The following is a 24,164-nucleotide window of genomic DNA, read 5'->3' as shown; positions in this document are numbered from 1 at the left end:
AGTACCTTGCCAAATATAGGAATAAGGAGTTTAGTGAGAAGAATCATATCATTTAAATGTATGATTCTAAGAGGGGATTGAAGGGTTAAAGGGTCTGTGTTCTCTACTCACTGCTATTGCTACAGAGACAAAGACGTCTCAAGGTCCCCATAACCTTATGAAGCTACTCCCACGTCACACACTGAAACTATGTACTGACTGCTCTTTAGTTTCAGCACGTACCCCTGTCCGTGTACGGAAGTCCTTATAAGGACATAGAGCTCGTGGTGCCCTCATGCATTCCATGTTTCCGCTGTATGATATCCTGCATGTAGTGTCGTAAGTTAACTTCCTTAACCTATTATGTTCTTGCACGTATTGTATACACCCATATATCCTGTCCTTTTTAACAAGCTGTTCGGCCCCTAATAAAGGAGAGTGATTCTTAACCAACAGCTGCGTGTTTACTCTTTGTGTTAAGAGCTGCTCTCACGGGTACCTAAGAGGTCATCACATCGAGGTGGTTCAGAGATATTATCCTTACAGGTATCAAATTTGTAGAATTTTACAAACGTGTTCTCCCCCGACCACGTAGCTGCTCGGCAGAGTTGTAATGCCGAGACCCCTCGGGCAGCCGAGCAGGATGAGCCCACCTTCCTTGTGGAATGGGCCTTGACAGATTTAGGCTGTGGCAGGCCTGCCACAGAATGTGCAAGTTGAATTGTGCTACAAATCCAACGAGCAATCGTCTGCTTAGAAGCAGGAGCACCCAGCTTGTTGGGTGCATACAGTATAAACAGCGAGTCAGATTTTCTGACTCCAGCCGTCCTTGAAATATATATTTTCAATGCCCTGACAACGTCCAGCAACTTGGAATCCTCCAAATCGCTAGTAGCCGCAGGCACCACAATAGGCTGGTTCAGGTGAAACGCTGACACCACCTTAGGCAGAAAATGAGGACGCGTCCGCAGTTCTGCCCTGTCCGAATGGAAAATCAGATATGGGCTTTTATACGATAAAGCCGCCAATTCTGACACTCTCCTGGCTGAAGCCAGGGCCAGTAGCATGGTTACTTTCCATGTAAGATATTTCAAATCCGCCGATTTGAGTGGCTCAAACCAATGGGATTTGAGAAAATCCAAAACTACATTAAGGTCCCACGGAGCCACTGGGGGCACAACCGGGGGCTGTATATGTAGTACTCCTTTTACAAAAGTCTGGACTTCAGGAACTGAAGCCAATTCTTTCTGGAAGAAAATCGACAGGGCCGAAATTTGAACCTTAATGGACCCCAACTTGAGGCCCATAGACAATCCTGTTTGCAGGAAATGTAGGAATCGACCCAATTGAAATTCCTCCGTGGGGGCCTTCCTGGCCTCACACCACGCAACATATTTTCTCCAAATGCGGTGATAATGTTGTGCAGTCACCTCCTTCCTGGCTTTAACCAGTGTAGGAATGACCTCTTCTGGAATGCCTTTTTCCCTTAGAATTCGGCGTTCAACCGCCACGCCGTCAAACGCAGCCGCGGTAAGTCTTGGAATAGACACGGTCCCTGCTGAATCAGGTCCCGTCTTAGAGGTAGAGGCCACGGATTTTCCGTGAGCATCTCCTGAAGTTCCGGGTACCAAGTTCTTCTTGGCCAATCCGGAGCCACGAGTATCGTTCTTACTCCCCTTTGCCGTATAATTCTCAGTACTTTGGGTATGAGAGGCAGAGGAGGAAACACATACACTGACTGGAACACCCACGGTGTTACCAGAGCGTCCACAGCTATTGCCTGAGGGTCTCTTGACCTGGCGCAATACCTGTCCAGTTTTTTGTTGAGGCGAGACGCCATCATATCCACCTTTGGTTTTTCCCAACGGTTCACAATCATGTGGAAGACTTCTGGATGAAGTCCCCACTCTCCCGGGTGTAGATCGTGTCTGCTGAGAAAGTCTGCTTCCCAGTTGTCCACTCCCGGAATGAACACTGCTGACAGTGCTATCACATGATCTTCCGCCCAGCGAAGAATCCTTGCAGCTTCTGCCATTGCTCTCCTGCTTCTTGTGCCGCCCTGTCTGTTTACGTGGGCGACTGCCGTGATGTTGTCCGACTGGATCAACACCGGCTGACCCTGAAGCAGGGGTTTTGCCAGGCTTAGAGCATTGTAAATCGCTCTTAGCTCCAGTATATTTATGTGAAGAGACATCTCCAGGCTTGACCATACTCCCTGGAAGTTTCTTCCCTGTGTGACCGCTCCCCAGCCTCTCAGACTGGCATCCGTGGTCACCAGGACCCAGTCCTGTATGCCGAATCTGCGGCCTTCTAACAGATGAGCACTCTGCAACCACCACAGAAGAGACACCCTTGTCCGTGGCGATAAGGTTATCCGCTGATGCATCTGCAGATGCGATCCGGACCATTTGTCCAGCAGATCCCACTGAAAAGTTCGTGCGTGGAATCTGCCGAATGGGATTGCTTCGTAAGAAGCCACCATCTTTCCCAGGACTCTTGTGCATTGATGCACAGACACTTTTCCTGGTTTTAGGAGGTTCCTGACAAGTTCGGATAACTCCTTGGCTTTCTCCTCCGGAAGAAACACCTTTTTCTGAACCGTGTCCAGAATCATTCCCAGGAACAGCAGACGTGTTGTCGGGGTCAACTGAGATTTTGGAAAATTCAGAATCCACCCGTGTTGTTGCAGCACTACTTGGGTTAGTGCTACTCCGTCCTCCAGCTGTTCTCTGGACCTTGCCCTTATCAGGAGATCGTCCAAGTAAGGGATAATTAATACGCCTCTTCTTCGCAGAAGAATCATCATTTCGGCCATTACCTTGGTAAAGACCCGAGGTGCCGTGGACAATCCAAACGGCAGCGTCTGAAACTGATAATGACAGTTTTGCACCACGAACCTGAGGTACCCTTGATGTGAAGGGCAAATTGGGACATGCAGGTAAGCATCTTTTATGTCCAGGGACACCATAAAGTCCCCTTCTTCCAGATTCGCTATCACTGCTCTGAGTGATTCCATCTTGAACTTGAATTTTTGTATGTACAAGTTCAAAGATTTCAGATTTAGAATAGGTCTTACCGAGCCGTCCGGCTTCGGTACCACAAATAGCGTGGAGTAATACCCCTTTTCCTGTTGTAGGAGGGGTACCTTGACTATCACCTGCTGAGAAAACAGCTTGTGAATGGCTTCCAATACCGTCGCCCTGTCTGAGGGAGACGTTGGCAAAGCAGACTTTAGGAACCGGCGAGGGGGAGACTTCTCGAATTCCAACCTGTAACCCTGAGATACTACCTGCAGGATCCAGGGGTCCACCTGTGAGCAAGCCCACTGCGCGCTGAAATTCTTGAGTCGACCCCCCACCGTTCCTGAGTCCGCTTGTAAAGCCCCAGCGTCATGCTGAGGGCTTTGCAGAACCCGCGGAGGGCTTCTGTTCCTGGGAAGGAGCTGCTTGCTGCCCTCTCTTACCCTTTCCTCTGCCTCGGGGCAGATATGACTGTCCTTTTGCCCGCTTCTTATAGGACCGAAAGGACTGCGGCTGAAAAGACGGTGTCTTTTTCTGTTGGGAGGGGGTCTGAGGTAAAAAGGTGGATTTCCCGGCAGTTGCCGTGGCCACCAAATCCGATAGACCGACGCCAAATAATTCCTCCCCTTTATACGGCAATACTTCCATATGCCGTTTGGAATCCGCATCACCTGACCACTGTCGTGTCCATAAACTTCTTCTGGCAGATATGGACATCGCACTTACTCTCGATGCCAGAGTGCAAATATCCCTCTGAGCATCTCGCATATAAAGAAAAGCATCCTTTAATTGCTCTAAAGTCTGTAAAATACTGTCCCTATCCAGGGTATCAATATTTTCAGTCAGGGAATCCGACCAGACCACCCCAGCACTGCACATCCAGGCTGAGGCGATGGCTGGTCGCAGTATAACACCAGTATGTGTGTATATACTTTTTAGGGTAGTTTCCAGCCTCCTATCAGCTGGATCCTTGAGGGCGGCCGTATCAGGAGACGGTAACGCCACTTGTTTTGATAAGCGTGTGAGCGCCTTATCCACCTTAGGGGGTGTTTCCCAGCGCGCCCTAACCTCTGGCGGGAAAGGGTATAATGCCAATAACTTTTTTGAAATTAGCACTTTTCTATCTGGGTTAACCCACGCTTCATCACATACATCATTCAATTCCTCTGATTCAGGAAAAACTACAGGTAGTTTTTTCACCCCCCACATAATACCCCTTTTTGTGGTACTTGTAGTATCAGAGATATGCAAAGCCTCCTTCATTGCCGTGATCATATAACGTGTGGCCCTACTGGAAAATACGTTTGTTTCTTCACCGTCGACACTAGATTCAGTGTCCGTGTCTGGGTCTGTGTCGACCGACTGAGGTAAAGGGCGTTTTACAGCCCCTGACGGTGTCTGAGACGCCTGGGCAGGTACTAACTGGTTTTCCGGCCGTCTCATGTCGTCAACTGATTTTTGTAATGTGCTGACACTATCACGTAATTCCATAAACAAAGCCATCCATTCTGGTGTCGACTCCCTGGGGGGTGACATCACCATTACCGGCAATTGCTCTGCCTCCACACCAACATCGTCCTCATACATGTCGACACACACGTACCGACACACAGCAGACACACAGGGAATGCTTTATTGAAGACAGGACCCCACTAGCCCTTTGGGGAGACAGAGGGAGAGTTTGCCAGCACACACCCAAGCGCTATAATATATATGGGAACAACCCTATATAAGTGTTGTATCCTTATAGCAGCTTAAATATAGTAATATCGCCAAAAAAAGTGCCCCCCCTCTCTGTTTTACCCTGTTTCTGTAGTGCAGTGCAGGGGAGAGTCCTGGGAGCCTTCCTCACAGCGGAGCTGAGCAGGAAAATGGCGCTGTGTGCTGAGGAGAATAAGCCCCGCCCCCTATTTCGGCGGGCTCTTCTCCGGAGTTTGTGAGATCTGGCAGGGGTTAAATACATCCATATAGCCTCAAGGGCTATATGTGATGTATTTTTTAGCCATAAAAAGGTATTATACATTGCTGCCCAGGGCGCCCCCCCAGCGCCCTGCACCCTCCGTGACTGCTGTGTGAAGTGTGCTGACAACAATGGCGCACAGCTGCAGTGCTGTGCGCTACCTCAGGAAGACTGAAAAGTCTTCTGCCGCCTGCTTCTGGACCTCTTCCATCTTCGGCATCTGCAAGGGGGGTCGGCGGCGCGGCTCCGGGACCGGACTCCATGGCTGGGCCTGTGTTCGATCCCTCTGGAGCTAATGGTGTCCAGTAGCCTAAGAAGCCAATCCATCCTGCACGCAGGTGAGTTGACTTCTCTCCCCTAAGTCCCTCGATGCAGTGAGCCTGTTGCCAGCAGGACTCACTGAAAATAAAAAACCTAAAAACTTTTTCTAAGCAGCTCTTTAGGAGAGCCACCTAGATTGCACCCTGCTCGGACGGGCACAAAAACCTAACAGAGGCTTGGAGGAGGGTCATAGGGGGAGGAGCCAGTGCACACCACCTGATCCTAAAGCTTTATTTTTGTGCCCTGTCTCCTGCGGAGCCGCTAATCCCCATGGTCCTGACGGAGTCCCCAGCATCCACTAGGACGTTAGAGAAAATAAGATTTTACTCACCGGTAAATCTATTTCTCGTAGTCCGTAGTGGATGCTGGGAACTCCGTAAGGACCATGGGGAATATACGGGCTCCGCAGGAGACTGGGCACTCCAAAAGAAAGATTAGGTACTATCTGGTGTGCACTGGCTCCTCCCACTATGACCCTCCTCCAGACCTCAGTTAGGATACTGTGCCCGGAAGAGCTGACACAATAAGGAAGGATTTTGAATCCCGGGTAGGACTCATACCAGCCACACCAATCACACCGTATAACTCGTGATACTATACCCAGTTAACAGTATGAAATATAACTGAGCCTCTCAATAGATGGCTCAACAATAACCCTTTAGTTAGGCAATAACTATATACAAGTATTGCAGACAATCCGCACTTGGGATGGGCGCCCAGCATCCACTACGGACTACGAGAAATAGATTTACCGGTGAGTAAAATCTTATTTTCTCTGACGTCCTAGTGGATGCTGGGAACTCCGTAAGGACCATGGGGATTATACCAAAGCTCCCAAACGGGCGGGAGAGTGCGGATGACTCTGCAGCACCGAATGAGAGAACTCAAGGTCCTCCTCAGCCAGGGTGTCAAATTTGTAGAGTTTTGCAAACGTGTTTGACCCTGACCAAGTAGCAGCTCGGCAAAGTTGTAAAGCTGAGACCCCTCGGGCAGCCGCCCAAGATGAGCCCCTTTCCTCGTGGAATGGGCTTTTACTGATTTAGGATGCGGCAGTCCAGCCGCAGAATGCGCCAGCTGAATTGTGCTACAAATCCAGCGAGCAATAGTCTGCTTAGAAGCAGGAGCACCCAACTTGTTGGGTGCATACAGGATAAAAAGCGAGTCAGTTTTCCTGACTCCAGCCGTCCTGGAAACATAAATTTTCAAGGCCCTGACTACGTCCAGTAACTTGGAATCCTCCAAGTCCCTAGTAGCCGCAGGCACTACAATAGGTTGGTTCAAGTGAAAAGCTGATACCACCTTAGGGAGAAACTGGGGACGAGTCCTCAATTCTGCCCTATCCATATGGAAAATCAGATAAGGCTTTTACATGACAAAGCCGCCAATTCTGACACATGCCTGGCCGAAGCCAAGGCCAATAACATGACCACTTTCCACGTGAGATATTTCAGATCCACGGTTTTAAGTGGCTCAAACCAATGTGATTTTAGGAAACTCAACACCACGTTGAGATCCCAAGGTGCCACTGGAGGCACAAAAGGGGGATGAATATGCAGCACTCCCTTTACAATGTCTAAACTTCAGGCAGTGAAGCCAGTTCTTTCTGGAAGAAAATCGACAGAGCCGAAATCTGGACCTTAATGGAACCCAATTTTAGGGCCATAATCACTTCTGACTGTAGGAAGTGCAGAAAACGACCCAGCTGAAATTCCTCTGTTGGGGCCTTCCTGGCCTCACACCACGCAACATATTTTCGCCAAATACGGTGATAATGGTTTGCGGTTACTTCTTTCCTGGCTTTAATCAGCGTAGGAATCACTTCCTCCGGAATGCCCTTTTCCTTTAGGATCCGGTGTTCAACCGCCATGCCGTCAAACGCAGCCGCGGTAAGTCTTGGAACAGACAGGGCCCCTGCTGCAGCAGGTCCTGTCTGAGCGGTAGAGGCCATGGGTCCTCTGATATCATTTCTTGAAGTTCTGGGTACCAAGCTCTTCTTGGCCAATCCGGAACCACGAGTATCGTTCTTACTCCTCGTCTTCTTATTATTCTCAGTACCTTTGGTATGAGAGGCAGAGGAGGGAACACATAAGCCGACTGGTACACCCACGGAGTCACTAGAGCGTCCACAGCTATTGCCTGAGGGTCTCTTGACCTGGCGCAATATCTCTCTAGCTTTTTGTTTAGGCGGGACGCCATCATGTCCACCTGTGGCCTTTCCCAACGGTTTACCATCAGTTGGAAGACTTCTGGATGAAGTCTCCACTCCCCCGGGTGTAGGTCGTGTCTGCTGAGGAAGTCTGCTTCCCAGTTGTCCACTCCCGGAATGAACACTGCTGACAGTGCTAGCACGTGATTTTTCGCCCATCGGAGAATCCTTGTGGCTTCTGCCATCGCCATCCTGCTTCTTGTGCCGCCCTGTCGGTTTACATGGGCGACTGCCGTGATGTTGTCTGATTGGATCAGTACCGGCTGGTTTTGAAGCAGGGGCCTTGCCTGACTTAGGGCATTGTAAATGGCCCTCAGTTCCAGAATATTTATATGTAGGGAAGTCTCCTGACTTGACCAAAGTCCTTGGAAGTTTCTTCCTTGTGTGACTGCCCCCCAGCCTCGAAGGCTGGCATCCGTGGTCACCAGGACCCAGTCCTGTATGCCGAACCTGCGGCCCTCTTGAAGATGAGCACTCTGCAGCCACCACAGCAGAGATACCCTGGTCCTTGGAGACAGGGTTATCAGCCGATGCATCTGAAGATGCGATCCGGACCACTTGTCCAACAGGTCCCACTGAAAAGTTCTTGCATGGACCCTTCCGAATGGGATTGCTTCGTAGGAAGCTACCATTTTTCCCAGGACTCGCGTGCAGTGATGCACCGATACCTGTTTTTGCTTCAGGAGGTCTCTTACTAGAGATGACAGCTCCTTGGCTTTCTCCTCCGGGAGAAACACTTTTTTCTGGTCTGTGTCCAGAACCATCCCCAGGAACAGTAGACGTGTCGTAGGAACCAGCTGTGACTTTGGAATGTTTAGAATCCAACCGTGCTGTTGTAGCACTTCCCGAAATAGTGCTACCCCGACCAACAACTGCTCCTTGGACCTTGCCTTTATCAGGAGATCGTCCAAGTACGGGATAATTAAAACTCCCTTTTTTCGAAGGAGTATCATCATTTCTGCCATTACCTTGGTAAATACCCTCGGTGCCGTGGACAGCCCAAACGGCAGCGTCTGGAATTGGTAATGACAATCCTGTACCACAAATCTGAGGTACTCCTGGTGAGGATGGTAAATGGGGACATGCAGGTAAGCATCCTTGATGTCCAGGGATACCATGTAATCCCCCTCATCCAGGCTTGCAATAACCGCCCTGAGCGATTCCATCTTGAACTTGAACTTTTTTATGTATGTGTTCAAGGATTTCAAATTTAAAATGGGTCTCACCGAACCGTCCGGTTTCGGTACCACAACATTGTGGAATAGTAACCCCGTCCTTGTTGAAGTAGGGGCACCCTGACTATCACCTGCTGGTGAATGCAGCTTGTGAATTGCCTCTAGCACAGCCTCCCTGTCTGAGGGAGTTGTCGGCAAGGCAGATTTGAGGAAAAAGGCGGGGGGGAAGACGTCTCGAATTCCAGCTTGTACCCCTGAGATACTACTTGAAGGACCCAGGGATCCATGTGAGCGAGCCCACTGATCGCTGAAATTTTTGAGGCGGCCCCCCACCGTACCTGGCTACGCCTGTGGAGCCCCTGCGTCATGCGGTGGACTCAGAGGAAGCGGGGGAAGAATTTTGATTCTGGGAACTGGCTGACTGGTGCAGCTTTTTCCCTCTTCCCTTGTCTCTGTGCAGAAAGGAAGCGCCTTTGACCCGCTTGCTTTTCTGAAGCCGAAAGGACTGTACCTGATAATACAGTGCTTTCTTAGGCTGTGAGGAAACCTGAGGTAAAAAATTTTCTTCCCAGCTGTTGCTGCGGATACGAGGTCCCAGAGACCATCCCCAAACAATTCCTCACCCTTATAAGGCAGAATCTCCATGTGCCTTTTAAAGTCAGCATCACCTGTCCAGTGTAGGGTCTCTAATACCCTCCTGACAGAATGGACATTGCATTAATTCTGGATGCCAGCCGGCAAAATATCCCTCTGTGCATCCCTCATATATAAGACGACGTCTTTAATATGCTCTTATGTTAGCAAAATAGTATCCCTGTTTGACAGGGTCACAGACCACGCTGCAGCAGCACTATCTGCAGGTCTCAGTCTAGTACCTGAGTGTGTAAATACAGACTTCAGGATAGCCTCCTGCGTTTTATCAACAGGTACCTTCAAAGTGGCCGTATCCTAAGACGGCAGTGCCACCTTTTTTGACAAACGTGTGAGCGCCTTATCCACCCTAGGGGATATCTCCCAGCGTAACTTATCCTCTGGCGGGAAAGGGTACGCCATCAGTAACTTTTTAGAAATTACCAGTTTCTTATCGGGGGAACCCACGCTTTTTCACACACTTCATTCACTCATTTGATGGGGGAACAAAACACTGCCTGCTTTTTCTCCCCAAACATAAAACCCTTTTTTAGTGGTACTTGGGTTAATGTCAGAAATGTGTAACACATTTTTTATTGCCGGGATCATGTAACGGATGTTCCTAGTGGATTGTGCATATGTCTCAACCTCGTCGACACTGGTGTCTGCCATCTGAGGGAGCGGGCGTTTTTGAGCCCATGATGGCTTTTGAGACGCCTGGGCAGGCGCGGGCTGAGAAGCCGGCTGTCCCACAGCTGTTACGTCATCCAGCCTTTTATGTAAGGAGTTGACACTGTCGGTTAATACCTTCCACCTATCCATCCACTCTGGTGTCGGTCCCACAGGGGGCGACATCACATTTATCGGCATCTGCTCCGCCACCACATAAGCCTCCTCATCAAACGTGTCGACACAGCCGTATCGACACACCGCACACACACAGGGAATGCTCTGACTGAGGACAGGACCCCACAAAGCCCTTTGGGGAGACAGAGAGAGAGTATGCCAGCACACACCTGAGCGCTATATAATGTAAGGATTAACACTATAATTGAGTGAATTTTCCCCAATAGCTGCTTGTATATACAATATTGCACCTAAATTTAGTGCCCCCCTCTCTTTTTAACCCTTTGAGCCTGAAAACTACAGGGGAGAGCCTGGGGAGCTGTCTTCCAGCTGCACTGTGAAGAGAAAATGGCGCCAGTGTGCTGAGGGAGATAGCCCCGCCCCTTTTTCGGCGGACTTTTCTCCCGCTTTTTTATGGATTCTGGCAGGGGTATTTATCACATATATAGCCTCTGGGACTATATATTGTGATTTTTTGCCAGCCAAGGTGTGTAATATTGCCCTCAGGGCGCCCCCCCCAGCGCCCTGCACCCATCAGTGACCGGAGTGTGAGATGTACATGAGGAGCAATGGCGCACAGCTGCAGTGCTGTGCGCTACCTTGGTGAAGACTGAAGTCTTCTGCCGCCAATTTTCCAGACCATCTTCTTGCTTCTGGCTCTGTAAGGGGGACGGCGGCGCGGCTCCGGGAACGAACACCAAGGACGGGTCCTGCGATCGATCCCTCTGGAGCTAATGGTGTCCAGTAGCCTAAGAAGCCCAAGCTAGCTGCAAGCAGGTAGGTTCGCTTCTTCCCCCCTTAGTCCCTCGTTGCAGTGAGCCTGTTGCCAGCAGGTCTCACTGTAAAATAAAAAACCTAAAATATACTTTCTTTCTAGGAGCTCAGGAGAGCCCCTAGTGTGCATCCAGCTCGGCCGGGCACAGAAATCTAACTGAGGTCTGGAGGAGGGTCATAGTGGGAGGAGCCAGTGCACACCAGATAGTACCTAATCTTTCTTTTGGAGTGCCCAGTCTCCTGCGGAGCCCGTCTATTCCCCATGGTCCTTACGGAGTTCCCAGCATCCACTAGGACGTCAGAGAAAAAAACATACCTAACACAACAAACAAAACAAAAAACACTTCAATTAAATATTCTTTATTTAAAGAATAAGTGATATAAGTACTTCTGTGATACTTGTTAAATAGGGCTCCCCATGCAAGCGTTTGGAAGCCCCTCTGGAAAGCCTGCATTTGCCCCTGATCAAGCACAGCACTGATAAAAAGAACACAGCAGTACCACTGGGGGTCATTCCGAGTTGATCGCTAGCTGCCGTTGTTCACAGCGCAGCGATCAGGATAAAAATCAGCATTTCTGCGCATGCATATGCACCGCAATGCACACGCGCGATGTACCGGTACAAAGTTCTTTGTGGTTTTGCACAGGTTCTAGCGAAGCTTTCAGTCGCACGGCAGAACGCATGAAGATTGACAGGAAGGGGGCGTTTCTGGGTGTCAACTGACCATTTTCTGGGAGTGTTTGAAAAAAGGCAGGCGTGTCAGGGAAAACGCAGGCGTGGCTGGGCGAACGCTGGGTGGGTGTGTGACGTCAAAAGCCAACCCTCCAACGTTAGAATCAACGCACACGAAGAGTAAGTCCAGGGCTGGTCTTGCTTTGCACAAAATGTTTTTGCAGACGCTCTGCTACACAGGCGTTCGCACTTCTGCAAAGTGAAAATACACTCCCTGGTGGGCCGCGACAATGCGTTTGCACGGCTGCTAAAAACTGCTAGTGAGCGATCAACGCAGAATGACCCCCACTGGCATATTTAAAATTTGTGCAGTGTGTGCGGTGCAGGTGAGGCCACACCGCACACCCTGCACCCATTTTTTTTCAGTGCTTACCCTCCGGAGTCCCACATCGGCAGCTGCAGCAATCCTCAGGAAAATGGTGCGGCAGCCATTTTCCTGGCATTTTGCGCATTTGCAATATGGAAATCACTAGGAAAATGGCCGTTGCGCCACTTTCCTGGAGATCTGCGCATGCGCACTAGACAGCGCTAGGGTCCCCAAATGACCCTAGTGCCCAGAGTATACAGTGCTGCCAGGAAGAGAGGAGGGGGTCCCGATGGAGTCTGCACATGGGCCTACTCCTCTCTAGGCCCAGATTTATCAAGCCTTGGAGAGTGATAAATTGTACAGTGACAAAGTACCAGCCAATCAGCTCCTACTTGTCATGTTACAGGCTGTGTTTGAAAAATAATAGGAGCTGATTGGTTGGTTCTTTATCACCGTGCAATTTATCACTCTAAAAAGCTTGATAAATCTGGGCCTAGGTGTGCCCCTGGGCAATACCGTATATGAAGCAAAAAAAAAGAAAAGGCTGTGATGTTTACAGAAAGGGAAATAAACCTTCCTGTATGTTTACTTACTCTCACATTTCTTATGGTCCTCACTAGACGTATAGCCACTGTCACAGATGCACATGTATGAGCCATCCAGATTCTCGCACTTGCCATGAGGGGAACAGATTTGCGGAAAGAGAGAACATTCATCTATATCTGGAATATACACATACATCTATAAGTAATGCTCAACAGTCACATACAAAACAATTACTGAATGGTAGACTAATCAATTACCTTCACATTTGTGTTGGTTGTGTAGTTTGTAACCTTGAGGACACACACAACGAAAAGAACCTAGCGTGTTTATGCACTGCCCTCCTATACATGTCTGTGGTGATAGACACTCATTGATATCTGCAATGTAAACAGAAGTGAAACACAATATGGATATTTAGATTTATTGTTTATATACATATACATACAGATATGCAGGTTTGCCGTGAATATCATGCTCGCAGGTGTATGGGTGCACTGCGCACAAACCTTTGACCCATAGGGCGTATCATGGGCCGGGTCAGATGACCTATCTGTATATACATTTTTTTAGTGAGTCTGTTTGCATGTTAGTTTTTCATAAATAGGGACACCTGTATAAACTGACATTAGCACGAGACAAAACTGAGAGAAAACTAGAGAATTCTGAAATTCAGAATTTCTGTACACTACTTATGCAGTAAAGGATAGAGTAGCTGCCCTGTAAAGGATAGAGTAGCTGCCCTGTAAAGGATAGAGTAGCTGCCCTGTAAAGGATAGAGTAGCTGACTTTCATATTGGATATATTGGCGTAGCCAAGTTTTGAAGTGATGGGAAGCAAGGGGTAAAAATAGGTGATCAGTGCTTTCATGGTGGCAAGGAGAGCCACCACCGCACTGAAATATACTGTATGCTTTACTTCCAAAGCTACTGTGAACCAATACTTTTGTACCGCACATTCCTTTCTGTAGCCTTTATCAATAAATTATTCACCAAGATGAATTGCGACATCACTGGACCAAAGAATTTCTAATTCTAATTGCAAGACATAACTCCAAAAGCTTAAATAAATTCAGAAGCAGCAGCCATTTGCCTGGAGTAAAAATTGTAAGTTACCAAACAGCAAGACCATTAATATTTAGAAGAAGATAATAAGGGACCTATTCATTAAGGTGAATTGGGGGGGATTCAACTAGCCACAGTAAATTATCATGGCTAATTGATCGGGGGGGGGGGGGGGGGGTGTAATTCAATTATCCCTTTATCCCCTATAGTCCCCTATAGTCAGTGGCAGGATAAACAAAATCCAATTTTCTGGGATTTGGGAAATTATGGCAATATGTTGCTAATGTAAAGTGCCGTGAATCAGAGTAGTTACGTGTGAGAAAGACTCCCAAATATTTAATACGGGAAGATTGCCATACAAAGGGGATAGCTTGATGCAATTCAGTGATCTTGAATGGAGAGTCATTAATATTTAATGCAATTGATTTAGAATGGTTAATTTGAGTTGATTCGACAGTAAGGCAAAGAGGTCAGCGGCATAAAGCACAAGTGTACTTGGGAACCAACCTGTACACCAGTGATGTTAGGGTTTATCCAAATCACTCTAGCCAAGGCCTTTATAAACAGTATGAACACCAGAAGGCAGAATCTTGTCTGGTGCCATTGGAAATAGAAAAATAATTGGAGAAAGTCCCATTTACTCTGACCCTGGCATTTAGCTGTTGGTAGAGGGATCATATTTTTGAAAGGCAGGTAGGGCCTAGACCAACCCGTTGTAACAGCTTGAACACAAAACTGCTAATCTACCCTATCAAATGCTTTCTCTGCATCTGTGTACAAACGTAGAAGAGTTAGATGCCAAGTGAATGACAAACGGGAATACTTTTAACTGTGTGAATGGAAATATCAAAAGTAATGTGAATAGATGGCTGATCTCGCCTGTCATATAAATAGCAGCCATAGAAATGGGTCCAGATGCAGTCAGTGCTTAGTGTGCATCACAGCTCAAACACCTGCCTCCTGCATATGCCTCCTGATATACATTGTGACAGGCAGAAATTGTACTCTGTGCTGGCCTAACAATTATGCAAACTGCCTTAATTCGAGTGCAACTGTCAGAATCAGCTTTATTGGCCAGGTGTTCTCACGCACACTAGGAATTTTTTGCGGTACAGTGCATCACCAAGCAGCAACATGAAGGGGGAATACATAGCATAAGAAGGGGGAAAACTGTAACATACATTACAAACATTACACGTATGAGTTCATACTGCACAATGCAACTGTAAAACTGGTTCTCCATGTTGCAAGGGAAAATATCATGAAATGTACTATCTTACTTTATGTCAACTCCGGGATTATTTATGTTTTATGGTCATAATTTATATGACTTTAAAGCACTTAAGTGCCAATTAGAAATACATGCACACTCTATACCCCTTCCAGCTTATATAAATATCTCATTGAAAAAATTTATATATTTTGTTTTCACAGATTCTCGAATAGTAGAACACATAATTCCGCAAATCAGAAGAAGTGAATATCTGTCCATGTCCGCCTGTCATCGACATGTACCCAATTTAATTGTCCTCTCTGCTGTTGTGCACATCTGTTCCATGGAACTAGTCACACAATCTGCAGAGGGTGGCATAGCCAACTAGTCCCACAATCTGCAGACAGCCGGCATACCGACAGAATTTCTCCCTCGTGGGGGTCCGCGACCCCCCTGGAGGGAGGATAAATAGCGTTGCGAGCGCAGCGAGCCCGCAAGGGGCTCATTTGCGCTCGCCACGCTGTCGGTATGCCGGCGGTCGGGCTCCCGGCGCCGGTATGCTGGTCACCGGGAGCCCGGCCACCGGCATACCATACTACACCCGCAGAGGGTGGTCTTCAGGTTGCCGACTGTCAGGATTCCGGCGCCGGTATACTGTGCGCCGGGATCCAGACAGTCGGCAACCTGAAGACCACCCTCTGCAGAGACTTATGGGCATCTGTGAGACATTTATGCTGCACCAGCGTACTGTAATTCAACCTGAGTTACATCATGATGAATCATTTATAAACTCGTCAAGAAAACAAATATCATATTACTGATACATATACTGATATGTCATTGTCTTTCCTGTATGGTTTGTGTACAAGCACAGTTCTTACTTTCTCAAAAAAAGAAGACCATAATCTTTTCCCCCTGTATAATGTTAGGAGGTCACTATATCCCATTCAAAAATAAAATAACATGGTACAACAAAATAAAAAGTGCTTTTCAGAAGAGATTTGTTTTCCTGTTATCATTTGGCTCCTGCAGCCCATGGAGAAGCTATTCCTAAGTTTAAGGCTCTCTACATAATAATAGAAACAACGTCATTATCTGCTGAGCAGTCTTAGAGGAATGCAGAGGGAAATTGCTTTCCCTCCGGCAAGGAACCAGCGACAGCCTGGTCAAGGTCCTGAAACATTTGAATATACTGTACGGAAACTATGGAAAGTGCCCTTGACATAGGAGTGGTTATCCTCAGAGGTGAGATTAGCTATGCCCAGAGATGTCATACAGGCTGAACTACAGGGAGGTCATACATTAAGGCAGGGGAGGAATCTCTAGGAAATGGCTCACAACAGAGCACTGGTCTGAGGTTTTGTTTATACTTAACCACTGCAATTTATTTAATAGGACATTGGGGGTAATTCCAAGTTGATCGTAGCAGGAAAATTTTTAGCAGTTGGGCAAAACCATGTGCACTGCAGGGGGACAGATTTAACATGTGCAGAGAGAGTTAGATTTGGGTGTGGTGTGTTCAATCTGCAATCTAATTTGCAGTGTAAAAATAAAGCAGCCAGTATGTACCCTGCACAGAAACAAAATAATCCATCCAAATCTAACTCTCTCTGCAAATGTTATATCTGCCTCCCCTGCAGTGCACATGGTTTTGCCCAACTGCTAAAAAAATTCCTGCTGCGATCAACTTGGAATTACCCCCATAATGCTTTAGTACTGCTAGTTAATCATTTCTTGCCCTGTCTTGTATTTAGACTTGGGCCCTCATTCCGAGTTGATCGGTCGGTATTTTTCATCGCATCGCAATGAAAATCCGCTTAGTACGCATGCGCAATATTCGCACTGCGACTGCGCCAAGTAATTGTCACGATCCGGGTATCTGGACGCCATTTCTTACCCATCAGATGCCTCCTAAGGCTGGCTCAGCGCTCCAGGACCGGATTCCATCTGTTATCCTGATGTGTACATTCCTGTATCCTCTCCTGTCACTCTGGGACGCTGTCACAGTAAGCGCCATATTACATCTGGCATGGCGTCTCCCGCGGCCTCCGCCGCCGTCCCTGAGCTTCTGCATGCAGAGTGTCAGAGTGGCGATTACGTCAGCCGCGGCCTCCGCTGTGTCCGCGTGGTTGGATGTGCACTTGTCAGCCTGGCGTCTCCTGTCTCCAGTGGCCGGCGCCGCCATTTCTGGTTTCATTACCACATGGATTACAAACCAAACTTCCCTCCAAGTGTCTGCATGGGCGCAGCCATCTTGGATTCTGTCAGCTGATCATTTCCTCCAATCTGTTGTCAGTATTGTTAATCTGCATAATTGCCTAGCCAATCCCTTCCTTGCTGCAGGTATAAATACACTGTGCCTGAGCAAGGAAGGCGTCCGTGCTTTGGTTGTCAAACCTAGTTCCTGTTTGTCTCTCTCCTGTGATTGTCTTCCAGGTTCCAGCTCCTGTCTCAAGACTTCCACCATAGAGACCCGCACCAGCATTCCACCTGCGGTGTAGCCTGACTCTCCAATCCATTGTGGATTCATCTGCTCCCAGCTCAGCTTCCAGCAGAGTACAGCTTCCCTTAAAGGGCCGGTGTCCTTTCTACACTTTACCACTCTCCACCGGTATTATTATTTCTCCGCTCTCAAGTTCTACATTTCAGTTCATATTTCATCGCTCCCAAGTTCATTTATTATTTAACTGGTTCCAGCCAGTATCCACTCCGTGCTAACAACAGTCTGGTTCCAGCCAGTATCCACAGCAGCTGTTTTATCTTCAGCAACCCAGCTTTTCCTGGAACACCAGCTGGCACAATCCTGGGTTATCTCCATTGCTACAGTCGGGCCTGGTAAGGACTTTCCATCTAGAAGATCATAAGAACTATCTCACACTACCAGTGCCCTGTGGCTCCTGCCATCCTGTAGTACCCAGGAACTGTATTTATTCTTTGCTGACTTTTACGTTTTCTTTTACTGCTGCTGTGTTGCGGAGTTGTCATAATAAACATCATTGACTTTTATCCAAGTTGTCGTGGTCACGCCTTCGGGCAGTTATTATTCATGTTACTTACATGTCCAGGGGTCTGATACAACCTCCCAGGTTCCGGTACATCTCAGCCCCTACAACTGAGGCTGCCTCCCGTCAGCTCAGGCCCTCAGTTGTGACAGTAAGCACTGACCTAATGAATCCAGCCGGAGACCAGGATCAAGCGGCCAGGCCGATGCAAGAACTGGCAGCCCGACTAGAACATCAGGAGGCTGCACAGGGCCACATCATCCGCTGTCTCCAGGATCTCTCTACTCGGCTGGATGGGATTCAGACAACTCTCCGTGGATCAGGCGCGTCTGGTGCGTCAACCACAGTGACTCCAGCTATAACCCCACCCACCTTACCCATTTCTGCTCCACGTCTTCATCTTCCAACGCCAGCAAAATTTGACGGATCTCCAAGATTCTGCAGGGGATTTCTCAACCAGTGTGAGATTCAGTTTGAGCTACAACCTGGCAATTTTCCCAGTGACCGTACAAAAATTGCCTACATTATTTCTCTTCTCAGTGGCTCAGCCCTTGATTGGGCATCACCGTTGTGGGAGAGGTCCGACACCCTGCTATCTTCCTACACTGCCTTCGTGTCAACATTCAGGCGCATCTTCGACGAGCCAGGCCGGGTAACCTCAGCTTCATCCGAGATTCTCCGTTTATGCCAGGGGTCACGTACTGTAGGACAATATCTGATACAGTTCCAGATCCTGGCATCCGAACTGGCATGGAACGACGAGGCCCTGTATGCTGCATTCTGGCATGGCTTATCTGAGCGTATTAAAGATGAGTTAGCTACCAGAGACTTACCTTCTAAGTTAGATGAGCTAATCTCACTCTGCACGAAAGTTGATTTACGTTTCAGAGAGAGAGCAACTGAGCGTGGAAGATCATCTGCTCCAAAATCTTCTGCTCCTCCTCCTCGTCAACTGTCACCATCTAAAGATGAGCCCATGCAACTTGGCCGTTCCCGTTTAACTCCTGCTGAGCGCCGAAGACGTCTCTCCGAGTTTCTCTGTCTCTATTGTGCAGCTCCGTCTCACACCATTAATGCCTGTCCCAAACGTCCGGGAAACTCCAAATCCTAGCTCGCCAAGGAGAGGGCCGGCTAGGAGTAATGATCTCCTCTCCATCTCCTCAAGATTGTAATCTCCCAGTCTCGCTTCAAGTTGCTCAACGTTACCGGAACGTCATTGCCCTCCTTGATTCCGGAGCAGCTGGGAACTTTATTACCGAAGCCTATGTTAAACGGTGGTCCCTACCCACCGAGAGACTTCCTTCGTCCATTTCTTTAACTGCCGTGGATGGCAGCAAAATTTTTGATGCAGTTATTTCTTTAAGGACTCTACCAGTTCGTCTGAGAGTGGGAGTTCTTCATTCCGAACTTATTTCTTTTTTAGTGATTCCAAGAGCCACACATCCTGTGGTCCTGGGCCTTCCATGGCTCCGTCTTCACAATCCTACAATTGATTGGACGACTACGCAAATCCTGGCATGGGGTTCCTCCTGTGCTGAGACATGTTTGTTTAAAGTATTGCCTGTCTGTTCTTCCTCCCCCAGGTCGTCTGATGTTCCACCTCCTCCATATCAAGATTTCACGGATGTGTTCAGTAAAGCTTCTGCTGATATCCTTCCTCCTCATAGAGAATGGGACTGTCCGATTGATCTCGTTCCAGGGAAGGTTCCACCTCGAGGCCGAACTTATCCGTTGTCTCTGCCTGAGACGCATTCTATGGAGGAATATATTAAAGAGAACCTAGCAAAGGGGTTCATTCGACCTTCTTCTTCTCCAGCCGGCGCAGGCTTCTTTTTTGTAAAAAAGAAAGATGGTGGTCTGCGGCCGTGCATCGACTACAGAGGTTTGAACGACATTACCATCAAGAACCGTTATCCTTTACCCCTGATTACTGAGCTCTTTGACAGAGTTAGCGGAGCTACCATCTTTACAAAGCTGGACTTGCGAGGTGCATACAATCTCATCCGGATCCGTGAGGGTGACGAGTGGAAGACCGCCTTTAACACCCGTGACGGACATTATGAGTACCTCGTCATGCCCTTCGGATTGAGCAATGCTCCAGCTGTCTTCCAGCATTTTGTCAATGAGATCTTCAGAGACATTCTATACCGTCATGTCGTGGTCTATCTAGACGATATCCTCATTTTTGCCAACGATTTAGAGGAACATCGTTTTTGGGTTAAAGAGGTTCTGTCCCGTCTCCGTGTCAATCATCTCTATTGCAAATTAGAAAAATGCGTCTTTGAAGTCAAGTCCATTCCGTTTCTAGGGTACATTGTGTCCGGTTCCGGACTAGAGATGGATCCTGAGAAACTTCAAGCAATCCAAAATTGGCCGGTACCCTTAACCCTCAAAGGGGTCCAGAGGTTCTTAGGGTTCGCCAACTATTACCGAAAGTTTATACGAGACATTTCCACCATTGTGGCGCCTATTACTGCTTTCACTAAGAAGGGTGCTAACCCGTCCAAGTGGTCTGAAGAAGCCATGCAAGCATTTCATCTTTTAAAACAAAGGTTCATCTCTGCGCCTGTTCTGAAACAGCCTGACATCGACTCTCCTTTCATCTTAGAGGTGGATGCCTCCTCCGTTGGAGTAGGAGCGGTGTTATCTCAGAGGGCTAAAGATGGCCATCTACACCCTTGCAGTTTCTTCTCCCGGAAGTTCTCCCCAGCTGAGCGCAACTATGCCATTGGCGACCAGGAGTTGCTAGCCATCAAGCTCGCTCTAGAAGAGTGGAGGTATCTGTTGGAGGGAGCTTCTCATTCAATCACCATACTTACAGACCACAAGAACCTTTTATACCTGAAGGGCGCACAATGTCTCAACCCTCGTCAGGCCAGATGGGCACTTTTCTTTTCCAGGTTCGACTTTAAACTCCAGTTCTGTCCGGGCTCTCAGAATCGCAAGGCCGATGCCCTTTCCCGCTCATGGGAGCAAGAAAATGAGTCAGAGTCTTCAGACAAGCATCCTTTTATAAATCCGTTGGCATTCTCCACGGTAGGGATGGACTCTACGCCCCCATCAGGGAAAAGTTTTGTGAAGCCGATGCTAAGGAAGAAGCTCATGCATTGGGCCCATGCTTCCCGTTTTGCCGGACATACAGGTATCCAAAAAACCCTGGAGTTTATCTCTAGGTCCTATTGGTGGCCAACTCTGAAAAAGGACGTCTTGGAGTTTATTGCATCTTGCCCAAAGTGTGCCCAACATAAAGTATCCCGCCAGTCGCCTGCGGGGCAACTGGTTCCACTATCCGTTCCCCGTCGACCATGGACCCACTTGTCGATGGATTTCATTACAGACTTACCCATGTGCAACAAGTTCAATACCATCTGGGTGGTAGTTGACCGGTTCACCAAGATGGCACACTTCATTCCTCTCACCGGTCTTCCGTCAGCTTCCAAGTTGGCTCAAGTATTCATACAAGAGATCTTCCGACTCCACGGTCTTTCTGAAGAAATTATCTCAGATCGAGGAGTTCAATTCACAGCCAAATTCTGGCGAAGTTTATGTCAAGTCCTCCAAGTCAAGCTAAAGTTTTCCACGGCTTACCATCCTCAGACCAATGGTCAAACCGAGAGGGTGAATCAGGACTTGGAGGCCTTCCTCCGCATCTATGTGTCCTCCTCTCAAGATGACTGGGTTCAATTACTTCCCTGGGCCGAGTTCTGTCATAACAACCAGTATCATTCTTCATCTGCTTCAACACCATTCTTCACTAACTTTGGATTCCACCCTAAAGTCCCTGAGTTCCAACCGCTTCCAGCAACTTCTGTTCCCGCAGTGGATATCACCTTGCATCAGTTTGCCAATATCTGGAAGAGCGTACGATCAGCTCTGCTCAAGGCATCGTTCAGGTACAAGAAGTTTGCGGATAAGAAGCGTCGAGCAGTTCCTGCTCTCAAGGTGGGTGATCGGGTATGGTTATCCACGAAGAATTTGAGGTTAAGAGTTCCCAGTATGAAGTTTGCACCTCGCTATATCGGTCCTTTCAAGATTGAACAAGTCATCAATCCTGTTGCTTACAGACTCCAGTTGCCTCCCTTCTTAAAAATACCCAGGACATTCCATGTTTCCCTGTTGAAACCGCTGATCTTGAATCGGTTTCATTCCTCACTTCCTCCAACTCCGAAAGTCCAAACTCAACGAGGCGTTGAGTATGAAGTGGCCAAGATCCTGGACTCACGTCACCGTTACGGTCAACTACAATATCTTATTGACTGGAAAGGTTATGGTCCTGAGGAACGTTCATGGACCAATGCTTCTGATGTCCATGCTCCTGCCTTGGTCCGGAGATTCCATTCCAAGTTTCCTCAAAAGCCAAAGAAGTGTCCTGGGGCCACTCCTAAAGGGGGGGGTGCTGTCACGATCCGGGTATCTGGACGCCATTTCTTACCCATCAGATGCCTCCTAAGGCTGGCTCAGCGCTCCAGGACCGGATTCCATCTGTTATCCTGATGTGTACATTCCTGTATCCTCTCCTGTCACTCTGGGACGCTGTCACAGTAAGCGCCATATTACATCTGGCATGGCGTCTCCCGCGGCCTCCGCCGCCGTCCCTGAGCTTCTGCATGCAGAGTGTCAGAGTGGCGATTACGTCAGCCGCGGCCTCCGCTGTGTCCGCGTGGTTGGATGTGCACTTGTCAGCCTGGCGTCTCCTGTCTCCAGTGGCCGGCGCCGCCATTTCTGTTTTCATTACCACATGGATTACAAACCAAACTTCCCTCCAAGTGTCTGCATGGGCGCAGCCATCTTGGATTCTGTCAGCTGATCATTTCCTCCAATCTGTTGTCAGTATTGTTAATCTGCATAATTGCCTAGCCAATCCCTTCCTTGCTGCAGGTATAAATACACTGTGCCTGAGTAAGGAAGGCGTCAGTGCTTTGGTTGTCAAACCTAGTTCCTGTTTGTCTCTCTCCTGTGATTGTCTTCCAGGTTCCAGCTCCTGTCTCAAGACTTCCACCATAGAGACCCGCACCAGCATTCCACCTGCGGTGTAGCCTGACTCTCCAATCCATTGTGGATTCATCTGTTTCCAGCTACAACATTACCTGCTCCCAGCTCAGCTTCCAGCAGAGTACAGCTTCCCTTAAAGGGCCGGTGTCCTTTCTACACTTTACCACTCTCCACCGGTATTATTATTTCTCCGCTCTCAAGTTCTACATTTCAGTTCATATTTCATCGCTCCCAAGTTCATTTATTATTTAACTGGTTCCAGCCAGTATCCACTCCGTGCTAACAACAGTCTGGTTCCAGCCAGTATCCACAGCAGCTGTTTTATCTTCAGCAACCCAGCTTTTCCTGGAACACCAGCTGGCACAATCCTGGGTTATCTCCATTGCTACAGTCGGGCTTGGTAAGGACTTTCCATCTAGAAGATCATAAGAACTATCTCACACTACCAGTGCCCTGTGGCTCCTGCCATCCTGTAGTACCCAGGAACTGTATTTATTCTTTGCTGACTTTTACGTTTTCTTTTACTGCTGCTGTGTTGCGGAGTTGTCATAATAAACATCATTGACTTTTATCCAAGTTGTCGTGGTCACGCCTTCGGGCAGTTATTATTCATGTTACTTACATGTCCAGGGGTCTGATACAACCTCCCAGGTTCCGGTACATCTCAGCCCCTACAACTGAGGCTGCCTCCCGTCAGCTCAGGCCCTCAGTTGTGACAGTAATTTAACAATGAAGATAGTATTTTTACTCACGGCTTTTTCATCGCTCCGGCGATCGTAATGTGATTGACAGGAAATGGGTGTTACTGGGCGGAAACACGGCGTTTTATGGGCGTGTGGATGAAAACGCTACCGTTTCCGGAAAAAACGCAGGAGTGGCTGGAGAAACGGGGGAGTGTCTGAGCGAACGCTGGGTGTGTTTGTGACGTCAAACCAGGAACGACAAGCACTGAACTGATCGCACAGGCAGAGTAAGGTTGAAGTTACTCAGAAACTGCAAAGTAGTTTGTAATCGCAATATTGCGAATACATCGGTCGCAATTTTAAGAAGCTAAGATACACTCCCAGTAGGCGTAGGCTTAGCGTGTGTAACTCTGCTAAATTCGCCTTGCGACCGATCAACTCGGAATGAGGGCCTTGGAGTTGATCCTTACTCACTGGTAATGTAGATTTTAGTAGGCCACTACTTTGCTTCACTTTTCTATCTGCTTTAGCTGCTTTCCTCTCCACATGGTGGGAAATAGTCCCCAATTTGTCTAGGTTGTTACCCTGGTCTAGTTAGATTAGTATTTTTCCAGAATTTTTGTACCCGCACTCCTGGGGAAATGGCTTACTGGCACCATTTACTGGAACTCTCCTCTCCTTCACTCCCAAAGAGTTTAGTGTTGAAGCTACAATGT

General features: G+C 48.2%; 1 protein-coding gene across 1 annotated transcript in view; it reads right to left on the bottom strand.

Annotated features, from left to right (window-relative positions):
- The window catches only part of LTBP3 (latent transforming growth factor beta binding protein 3), a 282,983-nt gene that overhangs the window by 132,236 nt on the left and 126,583 nt on the right, over positions 1 to 24,164 (bottom strand). Inside the window, exons 15-16 of the mRNA XM_063945201.1 lie at positions 12,755 to 12,874; positions 12,545 to 12,673 (exon numbers count right to left, since the gene is read on the bottom strand). Of these exons, the coding sequence (XP_063801271.1) occupies positions 12,545 to 12,673; positions 12,755 to 12,874 (249 nt within the window). The remainder of the gene's footprint in view (positions 1 to 12,544; positions 12,674 to 12,754; positions 12,875 to 24,164) is intronic.

The sequence above is a fragment of the Pseudophryne corroboree genome, chromosome 11, assembly GCF_028390025.1.
Source record: "Pseudophryne corroboree isolate aPseCor3 chromosome 11, aPseCor3.hap2, whole genome shotgun sequence".
Taxonomy (NCBI): domain Eukaryota; kingdom Metazoa; phylum Chordata; class Amphibia; order Anura; family Myobatrachidae; genus Pseudophryne; species Pseudophryne corroboree.
Note: the sequence above shows the minus strand (reverse complement) of the source record. Positions and strands in the feature narration are given on the sequence as shown.